Here is a 26,470-nt window from a genome sequence, read left to right on the forward strand (position 1 = left end):
GAGTTGATTGGTCCTACCAACTCAAAGGAAGAAGTCGTGCTTGAAGGGCTTCTCTGTCGAGGTGAACTTGGCAATTCGGACCTGCAGCCGGGCTCCACCGGGCAAACCAACGATCCACTAGTTGCATCAGCCGTCCTCTTCCAGCTCGTCTACGGTTCTTTCGTTCCAGTGGTTGACTCTGCTTTCTAGTCCAAGAGACTTGCCTTTTAAACAGTTTTCTCCCATTCATTCCAGCCTAGCTGCCAATCACCAACCAGGGTGGCTGTCCTTGCCGGACAGTCAGCCAGCCAATCATGCTAGAGTGCATTTGGGTCTCCTAGGAGACTAAGCACAGGGAGTTTCGGGCACCTCCCTCACTTCCTGCCAACCCCAGACACTCAGGCGCCAGAGGCGGTCCTTAGTGCTGAAGCCTGCCAAAGGCGTAGAAACAAAGGGACTAAACCTAGTTTGCCGTGCAGAGAAAAACACTAGAAGTACCTTTCCAAAACGAAATGGTGAAAAAAGAAGACCGGGACCTGTTTAAACAAAGGGGTCTCAGGCGCCATCTTAAAAAAACATGGTTCCCGTGATTTTTAGCTACCGGTGTTCGCTGTCGGAAGAATCATGGTAGTTCATTGTAAAACCACTGCCACCAGCCATTTTGAAAGGAAAGGGTAGCATTTGACTGCAACATGGGTTTCTAGACATAGGGAATACTAGGTAACCCCTCCAGCACTCTATTGTAAGAAAGTATGTGCTGGGTCTAGGAATTTAAAAAGACTAGTAAAGTCAATTTAACTTTACATTCTCTGGGAAACAGTAGTTTATCCCAGAGAAGGTATTTAAACCTTGGGACAGCCTAAAAGACAACCCTGTGTCACTGCACTGAAGGTGCTGTGTAACACACATGGAAAGATGATGCCTATGGAGCTGTCTAAGACTCCATAATCAGAGAACACAAGTGTAAAAGACACATCAAAATACATGGGAGAGTGGGAAAAGGGTCTCACTCTCTCCAGGTAAAAAAATCAAGTCCTCAAAATCCAGCAAAGTTGCTGGGAGTCTCTAAGGTGAAGGGAATTAGCATATTTATGAGAATTCTCCCTAACATTACCCATTTGTGATACTTAGTTGATCAACCTGCGGAGGGGCTGATGAAGCACAGAGTCAGCGGCCTGCCATGTCGAGCCCGCGTCATATGGAATTGCATTTTCCTAAGGCAAGCATGTAACACCTGAGTTGTCTTAATGTGTCAAAAAGGGACACAATATATATATTGTGCCTAGAACCCCTATACGTTTCATGCCGTTACTGCCCCACTTACAGGGTGCCTGAGGCGCCTTAATATTATTATTACTTTTAACGTGCAGCACTCCCATCGGCCTCAATGCGTGCATAGAAGACAAACAATCCAGTGGGAGGGAGCCAGACTCCAGAATCAGGAAGCCACATGGGAAGGAGGCCTGCTAGTCCTTGGAGTTAAATATGTCTTTTTTTGTATGGCCTTCCTAAAGCTGGAGCAGCATTCCAATTGGTAATTGGTTATTTATAACACGCTTAGTACGCAGAGGTTTCTAAGCCTAGACCCAGGGATTAAAGCTGTGTTGCTCCGCGTCGTCATGCTTCCAAGGTGAGCACGTTGCCCCTGATCTATCCTCCCGAGAAATGAAATGGAGCATATAGTAGATGCAAGAGAATTCCACAAACCTGGCGCGCAAGTATCACAGCTTGTGCCTCCAAAGTTTTTCAGTTTAAACCAATGGGGAGAACATTTATTGTTGCCAATGGAGCAAAGAGTTCTTGTGGCAGGAGCCCTGTGCAGACGTTTCGATAGATAGCCAGGTGCGTTGCCATCAAGACGTTTATGAGTGAGGGAGAGAATTCTGTGTGATATCCGGCGATGGATAGGCAGCCGGTGAAGAGATCTTCTAGCCTTGGTGACATGATCAGTCCTGCTAAGTCCCCATAGAGCTCCGTTTTGGGCCACCGGCAAGATTTTCAGATTGGTTTTCGAAGTGCCCATCAATAAGCTGTTACAGTAATCGATTTTTGAATTAAGGGACATGCCACGAAAGACACATCGGTTCTAGACAAGTATGGTTTGATTTGTCTAAGCAGTTTGGTGGTGTAAGCACAAGAGGTTTTAACATGTGCAGTGTGTTTTTTTATTGTGAGACACGAGTCAAGATTGACTCATATGGTTTTCACAGATGAGGTAACTGGTATAACACAGTTGGCGATTTTAAACTGCCCATAATTAACATCAAGTTTTCTCATACGTTTGGCCGAGCCCACAATCATCAGTTCTGTTTTGTTCTTATTAAGTAAGAGGGAGTTGGTAGCCATCCAATCTTGAATCGTGCTATATATATATGGTTGATGTTGGTAGGTTCCAGACTGTGGTTCCAAGTCAACTCAAAGACCAGCTGGGTGTCGTCGGCGTAGTTGGTATATTTGACTCCGACACTGTCCAATAAATCAGAAAGGGGACGGGAGTAAATGTTAAAAAGGGTGGGGGAAAGACAGCCACCCTGGGGAACACCACAAGCCAGTAGCTTGGGTGGGTGGTGCCTTAGAGCTGCCGACAGCTACCCTTGCAGTCCGAGAGCCAAGGAAGGAGGCCATCCAGGATATGGAACACTCTGAACAATTTGCAGTCTCCTTTAACCTCTCAAGCAGCATCGAATGATCAACTAGATCGAATGCTGCCGAGAGGTGGTCAAGAAGCATAAGCATAGCAAGCTGGTCACTGTCAACAATCTCCACCAAGTTAGCCCTTAGGTTTAGCATGGCGGCCTTGGTGCCATGCAGTACACAAAACCCTGATTGTCGAGCCCTGAGCAACCAATTATTGTCGATGTATTCCTGAAGTTCGGGTATGCAGTCCAATCAAGTATTTTTAAGAGGAAAGGGACATTTGTGATAGGACGAAAAATATTACCCATAACCTCCGGCTCAAGAGTCTCCTTCTTAAGTATGATATGATATGATAGTTTATTTATATAGCGCCTATACACAATGTGTTTCAAAGCTTTTCAAGGCAAGGGAGGGAACAAGGGAAATACAACGACATTCATACAGGCCATGAACAATAAGGATGTTAAATTAACTATGGTACTCGGCCTGACAACATTTCAGATAGTGCAAGAGCTAAGACACAGAAAAGCAAGGGAGAGGGGAGGGGGAAGGAAATGGAAACAGACAGGCGACTACTGTACTAGGCCTGACGACATTTCTGGTAGAGCCGGAGGAAAACAAAAGGTGAGGGAGAGGGGTGCAGAAAGGGAGGGGAGGAACAAAACAAGCGACTATCGTACTAGGCCTGACAATGTTTCAGATAGTGCTGGAGGGAGGGGGGGCAGTAAGGGGATGGGGGACCGACAGACGAGGTTGCTATCATACTAGGTCCTGGGACAATTCTGATAAAGTAAGTGCATAGAAGAAAGTAAGCGGAGGAGGGGAGGAGATTGTACAGGAGTTATCCATACGTCCTTTAAACATGATGGAACCACCGAAGAAAGAAAGGAAGAATTAACAGTGATGGTGATAAGTGGCGCTAGGCATCCTATTGAGGCCTTGATAATATTGGCAGGGCCGGTGTTACCGGCACAAGTAGAGGGTTTCAGCCCCTGCACGATATTAATAATCTTATCTTCCGAGACTTGATGCGATTGAAATTCAGATGGTACAGAAGAATGTGAAATGGGAACATTACTATCAGGCAGGGAAGAGTAGGAAGGCCTGGCAAGCCTTTTTTTTAGAAAAAACTCAGCTTTTATTAACTTTCCTTAAACATAGACATTGATAAAAGAGACCCCAAAGGGGCCCCAGTATCACCTCATCAAATTCCCCAACCACCCCAGAACAATTGTAATGAAAACACTGCTCCTGGCAGACCCCCAACAACCAAATGAAGAAGAGGAAATAAAAACAAAGATAAGTAAGTAAAATAATGAATTAAAAAATATGGGAAAGGCATGACAAGACACAACACAAAAGGGCATAACCAAAGTAGACTCACTAGGGATGAGTCGCGCCCCGGCCCAACTCCCCCAGAGTACTCAGAAAGCCCATAGCCCTGGAAGGGGTACCTCACGTACAGGGTCGCTAGACCCCCATTACGCATCCTGGAAGCCTAGGGCCCCTGATCCGGGGTGGTATTCCCACTTACATCCTCCTGCGACCCCCGTCTGCCTCGGAATACGGCACCCCCCGTTCCCCTCTGTCTCTCGTCCTCTCCCATCCCGGTCTTTCCCCAGATCCAGTAATGAGAATAAACCCTTGCACTTCACGCTTGACTGATGTAGTCACCCAGTGATTTCAGAAATATAGTCCATAAAATGAGTGTCTCAGAGTCTTGAGTCAATCGCCAGTTTATTTTCTGGTAGTAACTTGAGCAAAGAACAGCCAACAAGTTTTTCGACTAAAAGTCTTTCTCAAGGCCAAAACGATTATTTTTGATTTATCAGAGTCAGTAATCAAAGCGTCCTGTCCACTGGTACCTCTGATGGTATTGATGCAACATAAATCCATCCGTCTCCTTAGTTGGAAATGAAGTTTTGAGAGCTGCATCTCCTCAGAGGTATTCTTCCTTTCCTCTCCTTCCCCCAGAAGCTCACTGTCTCCAGAGCTCTGGTTCTCTCTAGGCTGGACTATTGCAACAGCCTCTTTCTAAATCTGCCTGCCTCTACTCTCCGTCTTCTGCAACTCATCCAGAACAGGACTGCAAGACTTGTCCTCGGCCTAAAGCCCAGGGATCGTATCTCTCCAGGACTGAAATCTCTGCACTGGCTCCGAGTGGCTGCGAGGATTCAGTTCAAAACCATCTGCATTGTCCACAAGGCCTTCTGGGGCCTGGGGCCGCAATACCTTCAACTCTCTCTTCCTAAATATTTTCCTTCTCGAGCTCTTCGCTCATCCACCTCCAACTACCTCAGGGTCAGCCGCTTCTCCAAGCAACGAGTTGGTGGTAGATCTCTCTCCGATGCAGGGGCCTCCCTCTGGAACAGCCTTCCTGCCTCCTTGAAACTTGAGGAGAACCATCTCCGGTTCCGGAAGCACCTCAAAACCTTCCTCTTTGCTTCTGCCTTCTCTCTTCCTCTTCCTCTCCCCTGCTGATTTCCTGGCTGAATCTGATACTGCACTGGTTACCTGGCCACCTTCTGATCTCGGGCCCAAGCCCCCTCCCTGCCAGTTGCACACCTGCATTGCCTTCCTGGCAACCCCCGCACTTGGGGACTGTTTCTGTATCCCTACAGTCCCACTACCAGCACTGGACAACTGATATCTGCATTTACCCGTGCACCTGCTACCTGTAGGCCTTACTTTTACTTATTGTTATTTATTCCTTTATCCCATGTACTACACTGCCCCCCCTCGCACTTACCCACTTCCCCTTCCCATGCACTTGTGCAATCTGAATGAAACCTGGCCTAGTAGGATGGTTGTCTGTCTTCCCTCTGTTCCCTCTCCCTTGCCTCATCACGCCTTGAAACACTTGTGTATAGGTGCGTTATAAATGCCATATCATATCATATCATATCACATATCATATCATATCATAACAAAACTTCAACAAAACTTAATTTCCTAAACTCCTCCGACATGTGCTCTAGCATAACTCATAGCTTGCAGTACAAGGCACATTCCAGGAACCCAAGCCCCCATGTCTCTTGGGAAAACAGAGAGTCTCCTGCCCAGTCCTTAGCCTACCCTTCTGCCAGATGAATCTAAAACCCATAATCGCCACCTCCTTCAGAAACCGCTCTGGGGGGATGGTCAGGATCATCTGAAGAGGAAGAATAGTATCCGTGGGAGCACATTCATCTTAACCACGGTCATCCTCGCCGTCCATGACAGGGTCATATTTGACCACCGTTTCAGGTCCTTCCTCACCTCCACTATCAGTGGGTCACAGTTCAACCGGGGCAAGAGCGCCAAGTTGGAAGGAATCCCCACCCCGAAGTAGATTATCAAGCATGAAACCCTTGTAAACTCGGACCCATCCCCTCCCCTCCTGCACCCCCCCCTGACACTGAGAGGACTGGGAATAATTGATCTTCACTCCCGCCCACTTCCCGTACTCTCTGAACACCCCCAGCAATGTCATAAGTGAACCCTCCTCGTCCGCTAGATAGTGCAGGATATCATCTGCCAACAGGTATACCTTGAATTCCACCCCATCCACGTCTATACCCTTAATCCCCCCCGGACACCCTTATCGCTGCCACCAGTGGCTCAATTACAAGGGTGAAGAGGAGAGGGGAGAGCAGTCACCCCTGCCACGTTCGCCTGGATAGCGAAAACTCCTCTGATGTTACCCTGTTGACATATAACCGTACCTCTATACAAGGCCAACACCCTCTGGAGATAGCCCCACTCCACCCTGTTGAACGCTTTCTCCAAATCAAGCGAAATGAGGCACCCCGGGATATCCCCTTTTTCAGCCCAGTAAATGAGATTAAGTTACATTATCTGCCCACTGCCTGCCCCTGACAAACCCCACCTGGTCCCCGATAACCAGTGAGGGGAGGAGCCTGTCCAGTCTATTCCCCAGGAGTTTCGCCAAGATCTTCATGTCATTATTGAGCAGGGGAATGGGCCTATACGAAGCACACTTAGTAGGGTCTTTCCCTTCTTTGGGGATGACTGAGAGCACCGCCCTTGAGCATACTATTCAACACCCTAGCCGCTATTAGGGCGTAAACATCTTATAAAAGCGCATTGTAAAGCCATCCGCCTCCCAGCCCCACCGACTTATCGCTTTTCACCCCCTTAATTGTGGCTATGACCTCCCCCTTCCTCCTCTGAGATTGGGCCATCCAAGTCATTGGCTTCCGCCACCAGGAGCCCGGGCAACTCCACCCCCTTCAAGTACGACATTACCTCCTTTGGGGAGCCTTTTGTTTCCGAGCTATAGAGGGTGGCATAGAAGTCTGCAAAGTGTTGTGCTATACCCTTGTTGGTCCGGGTCACCCTCCCCTCCCGTCCCTGCATGTGCCACAATTAGATGGAATTGTGAATGATTGCATGCCCCGCTCTTGGATGAAATTGTAAATGGTAGCATGTGCCACACTTGGATAGAATTACAAACGGTATCATATGCAACACTTAGACTGAACTTCGATCGATAGCATGTCCATCACTTGGTTAGAAATATAAATGATAGCATGTGCAGCATCTAGATGGAATTATGATTGATAGCACGTCCCACTCTTAGACGGAATTGCGAATGACAGCATATCCCTCACTTAGATGTAATCCTAAATGATAATATGTGCAACACTTGGATGGATTTGGAAATGATGACATGTGCCTCACCTAGATAGAACTATGATTGGGAGCATTTCCCTCTCTTAGTTACAATTGTAAATGATTGCATGTGCCACACTTGGATGAAATTGTGAATGACAGCATGTGCCACACTTGGATGGAATTGTGAAGGATAGCATATGCCACCCATGGATATAATTATGATTGGTAGCATACCTCTGACTTAGTTAGAATTATGAATGATAGCATATCCCGCACTAGAATAGGTCAAATGAATAGAGTTAATAGAATGTATCCCCTATATATGCGGTATATATCCTATATATATTTGTTGTCAACACCTTGCGGGGGCCGGAGAGTGGGAGAGGCGTGTTACGGGTGGGGTGGATGTTACGGATGGTGCGGATGAGGCAGACGGTGCAGATGTTGCGGACGGTGCAGATGTTATGAATGGTGCAGATGTTACGGATGGTGCGGATGTTACGGACGGTGCAGATGTTACCGATGGTGCGAATATCACTGAATGTACCCCAATTGTGCCACAGTGCCGAGTTTCACAGCTTGATAGTGCCCAAATAGCATCAAGTCTAGAAGGTATTTTAACCATCACTGAGTGTGCCCTAATAGCGTCAATGTGTCTAAGTTGAATTTAGAAGGTATTCCCAGCATCATTGAGTGTGCCTGATAGCGTCACTGTGTTAAAGTTGAACTTAGAAAGTGTGCCTAATAGCGTCACTGTGTTAAATTCTGACTTTAGAAAGTGTGCCCAACAACATTGAGCAAGGGTCATCATTGAATGTACCCCAACTATTTCACTGTGCCGAGATTAACTACTAGACCGTATACCCAAATAGCATTGAGTGTACCCTATCTGTTTGACCGTGTTGAGTCTCACTTCTAGATAGTACGCCCAAAATCACTGAAGATACCCCAACTGTTTCACTGTGTTGAGGTTCACATGTTGACAGCGTGCCCAAATATCATTGAGTGAGCCCTAACTGTCTCACTGTGTTGTGTTTCGATGCTACCTAATATCTGTATGGCCTATATATGCCATGTACCAGTATCCCCTTAGGTATCTGTATCCCATATATACCACTATCCATCTTGTCGCTATATATATATGTATGTGGCTATGTTCGTCCCCACTGTCCTGCTCACTGATATCCACCATATCACACCACTATGCTTACTCTCTGCTATACACCATCATTCAACTAGAACACAGCTATACCATGATGATTCGGCCTAGCTGTTCTCATACGAACACAACCCCACAAACACCTCATCATCCTAATAAGACACAGCTAGCTGAGCACATTCCGGCTACCTAGGCATTCCTCAGGCCTAACGCAGCCAGAACCCAATCTAGGGGCCTCATTACGGGGTAGGAGGTAGCCATGGTGCTATTAGCACCATGGCTACCCTCTTACCGCATTCCGGGTCCTGGTGCCCGAAATAGGGACTTACCAGGTCATTCCAACCTTGGAGGACCCGGTAAGTCCCCATTCCGGGAACCATTCCCCATTCCCATTCGAGCCCCCATAGGGCTCAATGGGAATGGGGATGGAGCTAATAACGGTACCACAATTTGCGGTACTGTTATCAGCTCTGAAGTCCCTTAACGGGTCCCTTCCATAACGCCTGGTAAAACCAGGCGTTAAGGAAGGAACCCACAAAGGGACCTCGGAATAGGGTGGTAAGGGATTACCGGCACCAGTGTCCTTACCGGTGCCGGTTATCCCTTACCACCTACCTCGTAATGAGGCCCCTAGGTGTCCACCCACCAAACTGAACACATCCAACTGATTTCATCAGCACCACACCTATCGCTAAGAAGCAGCTATCATCCAACAACCACACCAGCTGCACACATATCCGATGCACCCACGCACCATAGAACACACTTTACTGACTTGAACTGCGGTTCCCGAGGGAGTTCAACCTACCAGCGCTTTGAGGTCATACCAATGATACATAAGGCGCTATACAAATGCCAAGTAACATAACATAACATAACATTCACCGTTCTAGGCTTTGTTTGCGCTCTCAACCTCCACACCAACGGCCTATCTGCACTTTCTCCCTTCTCATAGTAGGTTTGTTTGAGCCTTTTCAGTGCCCAATCCATCTTATAGGCTAGTAGTGCCTGCAGCTCCACTCTACATGCTTTGAGTTCTTTCAGCCTCCCTGGCCTCACCCCATTTCCACGTCCCGCCTCCGGGGCCATATCCAGTCAATTCTGTCCCGGATCTTTTTTTCTTTTTCCCCCTGTTGTTTTTTAGTTCTTAATGCCATCTCTAGTCAGACCCCTCTCAAAGTGGCTTTAACCCCCTCCCACACAATATCGGTAGGGACCTCCTCCCTATCGTTGAATTGAAGGCATTTTTTTACCTTCTGAAGTAGCACTTGACCCACCTCCTTTTCCTTGAGAAGGTAATCGTTTAGTTTAGTTTAGTTTATTATTTGTAAAGCGCACCAAACCTGAAGGCATCTGGGCGCTAGCTTACATAAATAGTTACAGGTACATACAACAAAGAACAAGGACCTGTCTTAATGACCATGTTACATATTGATCACTTGGCCTTGGTCAGATGTTACATAATGACACTGAATGATACAGGTGCATAAGGAGAGGAGAGGAAGGACATGGCTTGATGACCGGGTTACAGATTGATCAAGAAGTCACGTAGTGGTTGAAAAGAGATACAATGGAAAATACAATAATGCATAGGGGTGAGGCAGTGTTATAAAGTAGGTGGTGGCAGGTCGAGAGGTTACTGCGTAGGTGGACTGCTTGTGGAGTCTGGGCTGTGGTGTTGTCCGAGCTGGGAGAAGAGCCAGGGAAGCTGGATCCTACTGCCGTTTTTAATTTGTATTTGGGGATATTGAGGCAGTTGAGGTAGTGGGATCTCATGGGTCTGTCAGAATGGTGCCTGGTGAATTTGTCAGATAAGTATTTCAGGGCTGTGTCTGCGAGGCATTTATGAGTGATGACTAACGTGTGTAGCGTGATTCTGTCACAGATTGGTAGCCAGTGTGCGTGCTGTCTGATGGCTAAGATATGCTTGGAGCAGGGGTTGTTCATGCTGATCTAAGGGTGTTATTTTGTAGAACCTGAAGTCTGTTTTGGTCCCTTGCTGAGGTGCCCAATAGTAGGGTGTTACAGTATTCCAGCTTCGACGGTATCAGGGCTCTTGCTAGTGTGAGGCAGCTGTTAGTAGATAAGTAGGGTTTGCAGGCATTTATCAATTTGTTGATATTTGCTGTGGCTGAGGCTGTGGTGGTAGCTTGTTTTCTGTGGGCGAGGGTGGAATCTAGGTAGACACCCAGCATTTTGACCTCATTGGCAACTTTGATGATATTTCCATCAATGTTAAAGGTTTTGTAACGTGCGTCCAGATTGTTTAGCCTGGCTGGGGAGCCGGTGATCAATAGTTTGGTCTTATCGTTGTTAAGACGTAGGCTGTGGGCTGCCATCGAAGCCTGGATTTCAAGGTAAACATCATTGATCAATTTGGAATCTTTATCATAGCAGCCAGTGAGCGTGATGAGGATCTGGGTGTCATCTGCATAATTAGTTACAAAACCAACACCCCTGTCCGGACCTTCTATCCTTCACTCCCACCTCCGCTAACACCAAATCGTGGTCTGACCACATCACTGCCACCATTGCTGTCTTCTTAAGCCCAGGTGGTGTATTTACATCGACCAGTAGCCAATCAATCCTTGAGAAGGATTGGCGGCCCACCGAAAAAAAGATGACAGGTGCCTGTTTATCCATACTGCCTCCCCTCCCTGCTTCTGCTCCCCAAACATCAACCAGACCCAGGCGATCATTGCTGTCCCGAAATGTACAAGACTCCCCTTTCCCCTGACCTCCTCCCTCCCCCAGTGGACTCAACCTGTCAAGCGCAGGGTCCAAGACAATGATGAAGTCACCCCCTATCAGCCCACAGCCTCCCAAAAGGTCCCTTGCCCCGTAATGGGGCAGTAAATTGATACCAGCGTCACCTTAATACCTTGCATCAATCCCTTCACAAAAATAAATTGCCCCTTCGCGTCTCGCTCGATGTCCATCTTCTGAAATCTACACCCCCTTCCCAACAGAATAGCGACTCCTGCCCTCTTACCCTCCACCCCCGAGGAGAAATAGGATTCCATTGCTCATTCTCTCCTCCCCCCTGACAAAGTGGGTCTCTTGTACACACAGGACCCCCATTCCCTGTCTCCTAAACTCACTCATCAGCAAGGACCTCTTATAGGGTGAGTTAAGGCCCCAGAATTTTAGGGAACCCACTGTTACCACTATATTTTCACTCCCCACCCCTGAGCTTCTTGAATTTCACTCGGCCCATTCCCTCTTCACCCCAGTCTTTCTCCCCGGACCCGTGCTGGCTGCCGTACCAGGCCATCCACCAGATGACAAACGGGATGACAACAAGACAACTGCATACAGAAACAAACCCCTTCCCCTGCCCCAAAATAATCCCTGCCCACCCTTTGAACTCCCAACCTCCCACCTTACCCCCCAATGAGGCGTCTGAGTTCTCCCACCCCCCAACAGTGTAAAGAACTGAACCACCAGGAACTCCCCTCCACTTACCCCACTTCCGACTCCATAACTCCAACTAAACTAAACTGTACCTCCTGCAAGCAGAGCCCACTGCCCCCCCTTCTCCCAGCAACGTATGATTTGGGCAATTAACTCCCAATACACCTACAACCCCCCAACCATTGAGTGCACCACCTCTGCGCCCCACACTCCAACATACTGCAAAGCCCCCCCTCAACCAGTGCCTTCCAGACCTTGGCATGTTGAACTCCACATTTGAGCCCCCCTATTATAGCCAAGGTAGAACCTGGGTTGTTGGATAACCACAAGTCCCACTATTCCCTCCAACTAACCTACTCCACACACCCCAAGTCACTACCTGAGGGGGTTCAGACCTGGGAGTCTTCTTTTCCCCAGTCACCACCCCCTACCTTCCAAGAGAGAACCCCATGCCCCACTGGGGAGCATCAAGAGAGTACCAGTGAACAACCAAGAAACAGTCACAGTCCACTGGGGCCTGGCTCCCCTCAGAGCACCTTCGATCTCGGTGAAGGGTGTTCAGTCTATGGAATTTGCGGGCACCATGGACCCTCCTTTGACTACCCTGCTTCACACAGGTGTCCCCCAGAATGTTATCTTGAAGCAAATGCTCCCTCGTGGGACCCTCATTAACTTGCAGCTCCCCCATAACCCTTTGGATGTCATCCTCTGTGACAAGCTGATACTTCATCCCCTCCCACTCAAAAATAAGGCCAAAGGGATTACCCCATCTGTATCGCACCCTCTTATCCCTTAACCAACGAGTCAGGGATGCACAATTCTTGCGTCTCACCAGCGTGTAACTCGAAAGGTCCCGATATAATGCCACCTTTTATCCTTCAAAATGAAATGAGCCCATGCCTCGCGCGTTATTCAGTATCCGAGGCTCGCCGTGTAATAATGAAATTTCATCAGCACTGAGCGCAGGCCCTTACCACCTCCACCCGCTCTGTGTGCTTGATCCAGTACCACAGGGGCTCCCTCCTTTGAATACAGGACAACAGCCTGGATTGCTTGAACCTTTGCCACCAAACCGGTCGGGGATTACCCTTCCGTCTCCCTGATCCCGAAAAAGCAAAGGTTACACCTCCTCTCCCTGTTCTCAATATCATCAATTTTAAGGCACAACTCTTCCTCCCTTCGTTTCACCTCCGAGAGGTGCGTGTCCACGTGGGTATCCATGACCCCCACAGATGATTGGTAGGACTCCAGCCCCTCCAGTCTCTCCTCAATATTCTCCACCTTTCCGGAGAGTTCTGCTGCCTTGGTGCCTATGTCAGTGTGCATATCTCTTATCTCTTGCAGGGTCACCTGGATGCTACTCTTGATAGCGCTGATGTCCGTATCAGGGGCCCCCAAGGAGAGACCCCTCCCGGAGTGGCCATGGATTCCTTTCCTAAGTAATGAAGGCCTTCCAGGGCATGTGTCCAGCTCATCCAATCTTCCAGGTCTCACACTCTTCTTGTGTACTTCCTCCACTCCACCGCCGTGCCTCACTGCCACTGCCCCACTGTTCAGGACCCCGGCACTAACTGTCATCCAGCCCCATGGCACCTCCAAAGCTTGCATTCACCGCCTCAGATGGGGGCCCTCTGGCCTCTCCTCATCTCATCCGGGCTCCCCCGACTCCGCTGACGGGCCGATGGTGGTCCTCCCATAGACCCTTAGATCTTGTGGGTGGTCTCAGGAGTCATCCCTTATGGGTCCCCACAACCGTTCCTCATGGGAATAGGGGGAGAGGGCGTTCGCAGAGCTTCCCTTTCAGGCATCCATCTTGCCAGCGACCCCTGGTGGTCTCCTCCAGTTATGCCCTTTTGACGGATCTTAATAACAGCCTGATGCAGCTCAATGTTCCTTGAAAATTCTTTCTGGATGTTTACGCATCAGGAATCGCTCTTTTCTTCCAAGCCACCTACACCTTTTTTGCCCTCCAATTCTTTGAGGATGGAGTGCAATTCTCTCGGACTAGATTTAGCACAAGCTATCCTTATATTATAGTTGTTCCTTTTAGCAGAAAGAATGGCATTTCTGTAACTAGCCGCCGCAAGCCGATAGGTGGACAGGGTTTCCTGACAGGGATCTTTCATCCAAAATCTTTCACATAATCTTTTGATTTTCCTATGCTTGCTGACATCGGCAGTAAGCCGCGTCTTGCATAGAGCTTCGCTCTTGACAATTTTGACGATGAAAGTAATGTCACAAAATTGAGGGACTAAGACATTTATGTCATCGAATAAAGCCCTGTTAGAAAGCATAGGTTGAGCACGATTAGCAAAACCCTCAGGAGGGGCCGTTCTAAGGTGTATCACCCTTGATTCCAGTCTGGGATAGGTGTTAGCTTTACTGCGAATAGCAGGAAAGGGAAGAACAAAGGAGATCAAGTTATGGTCCATGGACGTGGAGTACTAACAAGGGAGGTAACGGAAAGATTATGGGTTAACACCCAGTTGAGAACAGTACCTTCTCTTTGGGTGGGGCCATCCAAAAGTTGGATAGACCCCATTGCCTGAAGAGAGGAGAAGAGTAGTGTCACGGCATCCTGGTCGGTGTTGTTGTGCGCCCAAAGATTAAAATCACCAAGTATGGTCCTATAAGTGGTTGACCTGAGGAAGTCCCCTATCAACGTCAGAAATTGCTCCGCAAAGATGGGGGCGCCCAGTGGGGGTCGATATGCAGCCAGAAGGCAGATAGTAGTGTTGTGATCAACGCTTAACGTAATCAGGGAGTGCTCACAGTTATCTATAGGGGTGCAATCGAGGACATGCACATTTAGGGAGTCTCTCAAAATGAAGGCAACACCCCCGCCTCTAGTATCAATTCGTTCGGCTCTAATAATGCTAAAACCAGTAGGCGTGGCTAACAAGGCGGCATGCTTGCTCGTGTCTGTTAGCCATGTTTCAGTAAGACAGAGTATGTCTAAGTACGGTGTGGTCATGAAATCAGCAACCTCTGTGGCATGTGCGACTAACGAGTGTGTGTTCGCAAGGGCGCATTTCAGATTGTTACCGTCAGCCCGGCCGAAATGCGGCCGGGGAGATATAGTATCCGGTTTAATAAGGTGATGTACTGGGGGTAGACGGAGCGGAGGGAGTAGGGGATTTACCTCACCGTTTCTCAATGAAAACACCCCACCGCGCATTAGCCGGAATCCTAAACCATGCACCTGGGCTCCTTGAACACATCCTGCTTCCACCTCCGCCTCCCAATCCTTCCGCTTCTGCGGGGGCCGAGTGAATACCCCTGTGGGGCAAGGGAGGGCTAATCTTGCTTAAGGCCAGATAAGTCACACAAAGTGCACGCCAGGGGCCACTAGGCCAAACGTTGCCCTGACGCAAAAACGCATTGTAAATGGATCTTTTTTGAAGTAGGGCAATTTCCATGCCAAACTGCACTTGTCATGATGCAATGGTTTTCTAATATGCCCCAGTGTTTGTAAAAATAGGGCAAACGTTGCACTAGTGCTAATACCGTGCAAACTTACACTTGCAGCGGTGCAAAGTTTCTGTAGTCTGGCCCCTGGTGTTTCAAAGCCGTTAAAGAAATCCTAAAAGCACTCCTTCTTTTAGTGACGCCACCTGCACAATATTTCCCCTGAGCACTGGGTGCTCAGTGTGCCCAAGGATGCCAACCCGTAAAGCAATAAGGGTACTCAGGAGCTCTGGTTCTCATCACACCTCTATCTCTGTGCTTAGCCTGGGGTCTTTCTCCTTGCCTGAGAGATACTGAGACAGGGTTCTGCCACTCAGGGACCACCCTAATGTAAGAATCTGGGATTGTAATCTGGCTGGCTCTGATTCAAGCAGCCTCTTCGTCACCAGATTCTGAAATGCTCTGAGTTTTGTTCCTGGAAATCAGTGAGGCTTCCTCTAGCCAAGGACTAGGTGCATGCCCACAGCCTCACTTTGTGCCCTGGTTCTGTGGCAGTGCAGGTGTGTGTGGTGTGCAGAGTATCACAGGAAATGGTTCTAGTCGTTCAAAGAACAGCAGCCAACAGAGGGGGGCTGGAAACCTAAATGAACACGTGAGAAAAGCCTCTGAACTTTCCTGGTCAGTCACACAATAGCCCCCTAAAATTGTGGAGGCCTCTTTCCGTGGACTGCCTGCAGCACCGCTGGTTATTTCAGCACTAGCGCCAACACCCACTGGCTTTCCCTCAAGTGTGAGATTGCTTGTCCGATTCTTGGAGGAATGGGAGCTTTGCCCCCCTGGAGGGGATGTTGGGGGCCAGGGACGGTGTCGGGGCATTTCCACCTCCTCACATGAAAGGGTCCTCGAGCCTCAGCGGGGCCCCCAGCAACTGCCCCCATATTGCCAGTCAGCAGTCTAATAACACATCAATATAGTCCTTATGTTCTGGGGCTTACAGTGTGAGCTTTGCAGCACTCACCTTACAAGCTGCGTTTGCTGGAGCGCATTCGGCCGGTCACTTCCATTGGGGAAAACAGAAGTGTTATCACCTAGTTGCCTTGCAACACAGTTTCCTCCACATCAGTCACTTGCTTACAAAGAAGAATTCATAGCTATTCAGCTGGCTTTCCATGTTTCAGCTCCCTGCTGGCCGCCGTCTGGTGATAATTGGCGGCTATTAACCTTATCTTTATCTCCATTATAATGTATGCCCCGCATGGGTGCCTCAGACTGCTTTCCACTCTAAGCAAGGGGAGGCCCCCAACATCATGTTGAAACAGACCCCCTACACATATTCAGCCTGGCCTGTTTGGGGCACACAGATTACCCAACGGAGCCACGGACTGCTGCAGTGTGGTAAATGGTAGTACGGGCAGCCGCAATGCCCAGAATCTGCAGTCATGGCAGAGTGACCCTAAAGCGATGTCTTCTTTAGGGTCTGCACTTTTCCTGCTGCTACCCCCCTACCGGTGGTCTCTCGCACTGCCCTGCCTCTTTTGAGGGTCTGCTTTGCTGGGCTCAGTCTTGCACTGGCATCCGGGGATATGCACGTTGGGGTCCTGTGTGGGCTTGTGTATTCCCCAGCTCCATCTCTTGGGCCCTGTCCGCCAGGCGCTGCCCTCATGACTAGTTTTGGATGTTCAACTCGGGGACCCTCGTAAAACCCCCCTTGGTTTTCTTTACATTCTTTTTACCCAGAGCCGCTGTCTTCTAGTTTCTGTATTTTTCATGTTCCTTTCCTTACATTCGTACCCCCTTCTGTGTCATATTGCTTTTTCAGCTCCGGGGAAAAACAAGCATTGGCAATGGCAACAGTTTGGGCTTTTGTGTAGGCATGGAAAGGGCATTTGCCAGGCACTGCCGTAGTGGTATTAACTGGCCATCAATGGTAGAAGCTGCAAAATGGTGACATATAATAGCAGTACCTGGCAAATGCCTAAAACGTATGCACAAGTCAAAACTCTTGGTCTTTGCCAATGCTTGCTTTTAACACGACTTCCCTGAAGGATACACTTGGTGCTTATAAATGGAGTGGCTGAAGGCAGACCTGGTCAATATTTATATTACACCAGTAACAGAGTTTACAGCTTCAATTAAGTCATTAACTCTCAGAAGACTGCTCTGAAAATACACTGGCAGGTGCTTCCAGCCAAAGTTTGATGGTAATGACATGATATGATGAGTCATTTCTAACGCACCTGTACACACGTGTTTCTAGATGGCAAAAGACAATGGAGGGAAGACAGAGGGAGGACAAAACAAACTATCTTGCTAGGCCTTGTGTCATTCAGATTGTGCAAGTGCAGTAACACAAAGTGCAGGGGGGAGGGAGATGAGGGAAGTCCAAGGGAGAGGGAAGGGGGAAGTGCAAGCAGGGCAGCGTGTCTCTGAGAACCTGCATGGAGGCAGGGGATTGAAGGGTTACAGTTACAGCCCCTAAGTGCGCGGTAGGCCGGAGGCAGTGCAGGGGCGACTGGTCATGGAGGAGCCAGGTACCCAGTGGGACTCTGAGGGTAGCCAGACAACCAGTCAGCGCAGCAGGCAGGGAGGTCAGCAGGGGCGATTGGTCATGGAGGAGCCAGGTACCCAGTGGGACTCTGAGGGTAGCCAGACAACCAGTCAGCGCAGCAGGCAGGGAGGTCAGCAGGGGCGATTGGTCATGAAGGAGCCAGGTACCCAGTGGGACTCTGAGGGTAGCCAGACAACCAGTCAGCGCAGCAGGCAGGGAGGTCAGCAGGGGCGATTGGTCATTGAGGAGCCAGGTACCCAGTGGGACTCTGAGGGTAGCCAGACAACCAGTCAGCGCAGCAGGCAGGGAGGTCAGCAGGGGCGATTGGTCATGGAGGAGCCAGGTACCCAGTGGGACTCTGAGGGTAGCCAGACAACCAGTCAGCGCAGCAGGCAGGGAGGTCAGCAGGGGGGATTGGTCATGGAGGAGCCAGGTACCCAGTGGGACTCTGAGGGTAGTCAGACAACCAGTCAGCGCAGCAGGCAGGGAGGTCAGCAGGGGCGATTGGTCATTGAGGAGCCAGGTACCCAGTGGGACTCTGAGGGTTTCCCGGCCACCGATCAGCACAGCAGGCAGGGAGGTCAGCAGGGGCGATTGGTCATTGAGGAGCCAGGTACCCAGTGGGACTCTGAGGGTAGCCAGACAACCAGTCAGCGCAGCAGGCAGGGAGGTCAGCAGGGGCGATCGGCCATTGAGGAGCCAAGTACCCAGTGGGACTCTGAGGGTAGCCAGACAACCAGTCAGCGCAGCAGGCAGGGAGGTCAGCAGGGGCGATTAGCCATTGAGGAGCCAGGTACCCAGTGGGACTCTGAGGGTAGCCAGACAACCAGTCAGCGCAGCAGGCAGGGAGGTCAGCAGGGGCGATTGGCCATTGAGGAGCCAGGTACCCAGTGGGACTCTGAGGGTAGCCAGACAACCAGTCAGCGCAGCAGGCAGGGAGGTCAGCAGGGGCGATTGGCCATTGAGGAGCCAGGTACCCAGTGGGACTCTGAGGGTAGCCAGACAACCAGTCAGCGCAGCAGACAGGGAGGTCAGCAGGGGCGATTGGTCATTGAGGAGCCAGGTACCCAGTGGGACTCTGAGGGTAGCCAGACAACCAGTCAGCGCAGCAGGCAGGGAGGTCAGCAGGGGCGATTGGCCATTGAGGAGCCAGGTACCCAGTGGGACTCTGAGGGTAGCCAGACAACCAGTCAGCGCAGCAGGCAGGGAGGTCAGCAGGGGCGATTGGCCATTGAGGAGCCAGGTACCCAGTGGGACTCTGAGGGTAGCCAGACAACCAGTCAGCGCAGCAGGCAGGGAGGTCAGCAGGGGCGATTGGTCATTGAGGAGCCAGGTACCCAGTGGGACTCTGAGGGTAGCCAGACAACCAGTCAGCGCAGCAGGCAGGGAGGTCAGCAGGGGCGATTGGTCATTGAGGAGCCAGGTACCCAGTGGGACTCTGAGGGTAGCCAGACAACCAGTCAGCGCAGCAGGCAGGGAGGTCAGCAGGGGCGATTGGTCATTGAGGAGCCAGGTACCCAGTGGGACTCTGAGGGTAGCCAGACAACCAGTCAGCGCAGCAGGCAGGGAGGTCAGCAGGGGCGACTGGTCATTGAGGAGCCAGGTACCCAGTGGGACTCTGAGGGTAGCCAGGCAACCAGTCAGCGCAGCAGGCAGGGAGGTCAGCAGGGGCGACAGGTCATTGAGGAGCCAGGTACCCAGTGGGACTCTGAGGGTAGCCAGACAACCAGTCAGCGCAGCAGGCAGGGAGGTCAGCAGGGGCGATTGGTCATTGAGGAGCCAGGTACCCAGTGGGACTCTGAGGGTAGCCAGACAACCAGTCAGCGCAGCAGGCAGGGAGGTCAGCAGGTGCGATTGGTCATTGAGGAGCCAGGTACCCAGTGGGACTCTGAGGGTAGCCAGACAACCAGTCAGCGCAGCAGGCAGGGAGGTCAGCAGGGGCGACTGGTCATTGAGGAGCCAGGTACCCAGTGGGACTCTGAGGGTAGCCAGACAACCAGTCAGCGCAGCAGGCAGGGAGGTCAGCAGGGGCGACTGGTCATTGAGGAGCCAGGTACCCAGTGGGACTCTGAGGGTAGCCAGACAACCAGTCAGCGCAGCAGGCAGGGAGGTCAGCAGGGGCGACTGGTCATTGAGGAGCCAGGTACCCAGTGGGACTCTGAGGGTAGCCAGACAACCAGTCAGCGCAGCAGGCAGGGAGGTCAGCAGGGGCGACTGGTCATTGAGGAGCCAGGTACCCAGTGGGACTCTGAGGGTAGCCAGACAACCAGTCAGCGCAGCAGGCAGGGAGGTCAGCAGGGGCGACTGGTCATTGAGGAGCCTGATACACAGTGAGACTCTGAGGGTTTCCCGGCCACCGATCAGCAGAGGAGATAGAGAGAGAAAGTAGAGGAGGAAATGGAAGGTCTTGAGCTGCTTCCAGAACTGCAGATGGTCCGGCTCAAATCTGAGAGGGGCCGGGAGGCCATTCCAAAGTGAGGCACCTGCAGGGGAGAGAGATCTACCCCCACTCTATGCCTGGAGAAGCGTCTGACTCTCAGAGTTTGAGGGTGGCTGAGCGAAGGGCTTGAGAAGGAAGGTGTTTAGGAAGAGAAAGTTGGATGTAGTGCGGGCCCCGGCCCCAGAAGGCCTTGTGGTCTATGCAGAGGTTCTTGAAGTTAATCCTTACAGCCACTGGGAGCCAGTGCAGAGATTTCAGGCTGGAAAGATACGGTCCTTGGGCATGAGGCCAAGGACAAGTCTTGCATTCCTGTTCTGGATTAGTTGCCGAGGGTGGAGAGTAGAGGAAGGCAGATTGAGAAAGAGGATGTTGCAGTAGTCCAGTCTAGAGAGAACCAGGGCTCTGGAGACAGTGAGCTTCTGGGGGAAAGTGAGGAAAGGTAGAATACCTCTGAGAAGGTGCAGCTGGAAGTGTGACTTCTTGGCAACGTCTGTGATGTGAGGAGAGAAGGAGAGAGTGGAGTCGAAAATGATACTAAGGTTTTTTTGCCTCACAGGAAGGTGAAGGAAGAGGGCCCAAGGAGGGTGGCTAGAGTGAGAGAGGGAAAGAGGGAGCAGGGGTCCCAATGAGAAGGATCTCAGTCTTACTGGCATTAGGGCAGAGATCGTTGGAGGCACACCATTCCTGAATATCGGATATACAGTCAGAAATGAGCTAGAGAGGAGAAGAGGCTGAGGGGAGCCTGGAGGAAAGCAGAGTGTCATCCGCATAACACTGTAAGTTAGAGGAGAAGGTAGAGATTAGGTGGGCCAAAGAGGCCAAGTAGAGATTGAAGAGCCCGGGTGAGAGGTAATGCTTGATAAAGCTAGCTTAAAGAGACCCAAGTAAAAGGTGTTTTGGGTCAGGAAGTGGGTGGCAATGGCCATGGGCAGTCAATGGGTGGGCAAATAACTAAACAACACCTTCAAGCTGTGCTTCTCTCCTCCTGTGCCATTTCTCCCTAGCTGTACTCTCACGCAATAGTTTAAAGGAGGCCCCAGAAAATAGCTCAAACTGATGGAATTAAAATACATACAAAGGTCATGAATGTGCTCTCCCAGTACTGAAACCCATGCCAGCTCCACCAATGCACCTCACTCCGGCGCACCCTCTTTGATGCACGCGCTTGGCCTACAACACAGCTCTGCCAATGCGCCTCAACGCAGTGCACCAGCAACCCCAGAAGGGGATGGTGAGTGCGGTAAAGGAGATCTATCCATAGTACCATTCCAGTGCTGGGAGCCTCCAGAATCCTGGCCTGCAGACCACTCAGCAATTTATTTATTTTTAAAGCGCTCACACAGCCCGTGGGCATCGAGGCGCTGTTACAGGAATTGTTCGTTTTTTTTTGTTGTCTTAGTTGCTTATTTATAACGCACTTAAACACCCAGAGGTTTCTAAGCGCGGACCTTAGATCGAACCTGTGTTGCTTCGTGTTGTCTTGCTTCCAAGGCGCGCACTTTGCCGCTAAGCTATCCTTCCGGGACCAATTCACATCTGTCTACCCCCAGGTCCCCCCTCTGGCTTCTTAGCCCTACCAAACAACCTCACCGCCAAACCCCAGACCTCAGGTGTGTTGCTAGGCCGATAAAAGATCTGGCGATCCCTTGCACTACAAGAGAGAGAGACAGCCATCAGCGCCAAGAAGCCGTGCACAGCACAGGGACTTAGTAACATTGAATAATGGGTCCCAGTTGCTTCAACAAAGTCAATTACATCGCGGTAATTTTCTTCGTTGCAAACACTTCGAATTACTTCGAAATGTGTACATGCTTTTAAGGGGTAGAACGGAGGTTTGGGGGCGTGGGGTGAGGGTTGGATTGAAGGAGAAAGGGGAAGGGGGGAGGAAACACCCAAATAAAAAAAAATCGAAAAAAAACATTCGAAAGGATTTCAACGAAGTCAATTACCGCGACATAATGGACTTGTTGTAATAAAGCAGAACCACAGCAGCCCAGAGAAGAACCCCTGTGTCCACTGAACCTGCCGGACTGTGACCCTCCCAGAGCCTTAGGGCGCTCCACTCCCACCACCAGATCGCCCAGGATGCAACCGTGTAGCCACCCCTCTCAAAATGTGGCACTCAACACTTATCTCGCGTTTCTCTTGAAGCTCTAAATGAAGAAATGAACACACGTGGAATTGCAGTGCAGGGACCCACGTACAGCTCTGCCAATGCACCTCCATCCTGGCCAACAGCGCCCCTTCTATTGAGAGAATCAGACCTTGGCACAGCCCTGAACGTGTCCCTTAAGCCTTACCTGAAGCCAACGCTGCCAGCCCCTTTATTACCCGTGGTTATCCTGTCAATGCACCCCGATTGCGACCGGAGCAGATCACCTCCCGCCGCCGGCTGCTTCGTCCCACTCCCGGCCCGAGTGACTCGCATCTGAGGCAGTGTCAGCACCAGTGGCTCCCTCCCAGGGCCTTGCCTCTCCCCCCGCAGCTCTGTACACAATGGCACCTTCCCCGAGCCAGGGAGTGCCAGGGGGCGATGCCGCCTCAAGGTACCTCTGCCATTGACTTAAAACCATGTCACCTTCCAGGAAAGGGGCGGGAGGGGGGAGAGCAGTGGAGGGAAGTGCAATAGGAGGGCAGAGGGAAGAGCAGCACAGCGGGTCCGACATCTCCAGGTCGGCAGAGCGGGATCTGCAGAATGGCGACAAAATACCGAAAGCACGGCATCAAAACATCGCCAGCCGGGCGGAACGACCAGGAAACATTGACGGAACGTCGAGAGAACATGGACAGATCAGCAGCTGCAGAATGACGAAACGTGGCGAGTATGACGACAAAACACCGAATGCACCGCAGCAAAACACCGCCAGCCGCTGACAAAACACCGAATGCACCGCAGCAAAACACCGCCAGCCACCGACAAAACACTGAATGCACCGCAGCAAAACCCCCCCAACCACTGCCAAAACACCAAATGCACCGCAGCAAAACACCGCCGGCCGCTGGAAAAACACTGAATACACCGCAGCAAAACACCACCAGCTGCTGGCAAAACACTGAATGCACCGCAGCAAAACACCGCCAGCCACCGACAAAACACTGAATGCACCGCAGCAAAACCCCCCCAACCACTGCCAAAACACCAAATGCACCGCAGCAAAACACCGCCGGCCGCTGGAAAAACACTGAATACACCGCAGCAAAACACCGCCAGCTGCTGACAAAACACCGAATGCACCGCAGCAAAACACCGCCAGCCACCGACAAAACACTGAATGCACCGCAGCAAAACCCCCCCAGCCACTGCAAAAACACCAAATGCACCGCAGCAAAACACCGCCGGCCGCTGGAAAAACACTGAATACACCGCAGCAAAACACCGCCAGCTGCTGGCAAAACACTGAATGCGCCGCAGCAAAACATCGCCAGCTGCCTACAAAACACTGAATGCGCCGCAGTGAAACATCGCCAGCCGCCTACAAAACACTGATGCGCCGCAGTGAAACATCGCCAGCTGCCTACAAAACACTGAATGCGCCGCAGTGAAACATCGCCAGCCGCCTACAAAACACTGATGCGCCGCAGTGAAACATCGCCAGCCGCCTACAAAACACTGAATGCGCCGCTGTGAAACATCGCCAGCTGCCTACAAAACACTGATGCGCCGCAGTGAAACATCGCCAGCCGCCTACAAAACACTGAATGCGCCGCAGTGAAACATCGCCAGCCGCCTACAAAACACTGAATGCGCCGCAGTGAAACATCGCCAGCCGCCTACAAAACACTGAATGCGCCGCAGTGAAACATCGCCAGCCGCCTACAAAACACTGAATGCGCCGCAGTGAAACATCGCCAGCCGCCTACAAAACACTGAATGCGCCGCAGTGAAACATCGCCAGCCGCCTACAAAACACTGAATGCGCCGCAGTGAAACATCGCCAGCCGCCTACAAAACACTGAATGCGCCGCAGTGAAACATCGCCAGCCGCCTACAAAACACTGAATGCGCCGCAGTGAAACATCGCCAGCCGCCTACAAAACACTGAATGCGCCGCAGTGAAACATCGCCAGCCGCCTACAAAACACTGATGCGCCGCAGTGAAACATCGCCAGCCGCCTACAAAACACTGAATGCGCCGCAGTGAAACATCGCCAGCCGCCTACAAAACACTGAATGCGCCGCAGTGAAACACCGCCAGCGGCTGGCAAAACACTGAATGCGCCGCAGTGAAACATCGCCAGCCGCCTACAAAACACTGATGCGCCGCAGTGAAACACCGCCAGCGGCCTACAAAACACTGAATGCGCCGCAGTGAAACATCGCCAGCCGCCTACAAAACACTGATGCGCCGCAGTGAAACACCGCCAGCGGCCTACAAAACACTGAATGCGCCGCAGTGAAACATCGCCAGCCGCCTACAAAACACTGATGCGCCGCAGTGAAACACCGCCAGCGGCCTACAAAACACTGAATGCGCCGCAGTGAAACATCGCCAGCCGCCTACAAAACACTGAATGCGCCGCAGTGAAACATCGCCAGCCGCCTACAAAACACTGATGCGCCGCAGTGAAACATCGCCAGCCGCCTACAAAACACTGATGCGCCGCAGTGAAACACCGCCAGCCGCCTACAAAACACTGATGCGCCGCAGTGAAACACCGCCAGCGGCCTACAAAACACTGAATGCGCCGCAGTGAAACATCGCCAGCCGCCTACAAAACACTGAATGCGCCGCAGTGAAACATCGCCAGCCGCCTACAAAACACTGATGCGCCGCAGTGAAACATCGCCAGCCGCCTACAAAACACTGATGCGCCGCAGTGAAACATCGCCAGCCGCCTACAAAACACTGATGCGCCGCAGTGAAACATCGCCAGCCGCCTACAAAACACTGATGCGCCGCAGTGAAACACCGCCAGCGGCTGGCAAAACACTGAATGCGCCGCAGTGAAACATCGCCAGCCGCCTACAAAACACTGAATGCGCCGCAGTGAAACATCGCCAGCCGCCTACAAAACACTGATGCGCCGCAGTGAAACACCGCCAGCGGCTGGCAAAACACTGATGCGCCGCAGTGAAACACCGCCAGCGGCCTACAAAACACTGATGCGCCGCAGTGAAACACCGCCAGCGGCTGGCAAAACACTGAATGCGCCGCAGTGAAACATCGCCAGCCGCCTACAAAACACTGAATGCGCCGCAGTGAAACATCGCCAGCCGCCTACAAAACACTGATGCGCCGCAGTGAAACATCGCCAGCCGCCTACAAAACACTGATGCGCCGCAGTGAAACATCGCCAGCCGCCTACAAAACACTGATGCGCCGCAGTGAAACATCGCCAGCCGCCTACAAAACACTGATGCGCCGCAGTGAAACACCGCCAGCGGCTGGCAAAACACTGAATGCGCCGCAGTGAAACATCGCCAGCCGCCTACAAAACACTGAATGCGCCGCAGTGAAACATCGCCAGCCGCCTACAAAACACTGATGCGCCGCAGTGAAACATCGCCAGCCGCCTACAAAACACTGATGCGCCGCAGTGAAACACCGCCAGCGGCTGGCAAAACACTGAATGCGCCGCAGTGAAACATCGCCAGCCGCCTACAAAACACTGAATGCGCCGCAGTGAAACATCGCCAGCCGCCTACAAAACACTGATGCGCCGCAGTGAAACATCGCCAGCCGCCTACAAAACACTGAATACACCGCAGCAAAACACCACCAGCGGCTGGCAAAACATTGAATGCACCGCAGTGAAACATCGCCAGCCGCCTACAAAACACTGATGCGCCAGCCGGGCTGGACGGCCATGAAACATTGACAGAAAGTTGATGATCGTGTAAAGAACGTCGAGAAAACATGGACAGAGCAGCAGCTGCAGAATTACGAAACGGGGAAACTATGGCGTCAAAACATCGAACGAGGCGCATTAGACAGGACGAGGACTGTGAAAACACTGCCAGCAGGGCCGACCCTAGGATTTCCACAACCCCCTCGCTTGCATCTAAAGTGACCTCGCAGATAATGACATCACAGAATACATCTTTGATGCTCGTGGGGTTATGAATAAGCCAAGGTATAAACGCACGTTCAATTGTCCAATTTATGTCCAATATATGAGCGCTCACTGCCGCTAAATACGGGCCAATATCATGAGTGAGGCCTTCTTTGGAGTAGTGGGAAGTTTGAGTTGAATCACGTGCAGGGCCTTCTAATGCTGGAGGTAAGGTATAGTGAGATAAACTGATTTGCCCAGGATCACACACTTT

At 51.2% G+C, this 26,470-nt stretch overlaps 2 protein-coding genes across 5 annotated transcripts in view; one reads left to right on the forward strand and one right to left on the reverse strand.

Annotated features, from left to right (window-relative positions):
* Positions 1–26,470, reverse strand: part of LOC138521742 (RING finger protein 225-like) — a 155,730-nt gene that overhangs the window by 51,139 nt on the left and 78,121 nt on the right. The window contains exon 1 of one of the 4 annotated variants that reach the window (XM_069634792.1): positions 22,503–22,638. The exons of the other annotated variants lie outside the window; for them this stretch is intronic. The gene's annotated coding sequence lies outside the window, so the exon portion shown is untranslated. Of the gene's footprint in view, positions 1–22,502; positions 22,639–26,470 lie in introns of those variants that run through there. 4 annotated transcript variants of the gene reach the window in all.
* Positions 18,183–20,096, forward strand: LOC138520498 (uncharacterized). Its single transcript, XM_069632857.1, has one exon. It carries the CDS (start codon positions 18,183–18,185, stop codon positions 20,094–20,096), a length of 1,914 nt encoding a protein of 637 aa, XP_069488958.1.

The sequence above is a fragment of the Ambystoma mexicanum genome, chromosome 13 (genome assembly GCF_040938575.1).
Source record: "Ambystoma mexicanum isolate Mex_15411 chromosome 13, UKY_AmexF1_1, whole genome shotgun sequence".
Classification (NCBI taxonomy): Eukaryota; Metazoa; Chordata; class Amphibia; order Caudata; family Ambystomatidae; genus Ambystoma; species Ambystoma mexicanum.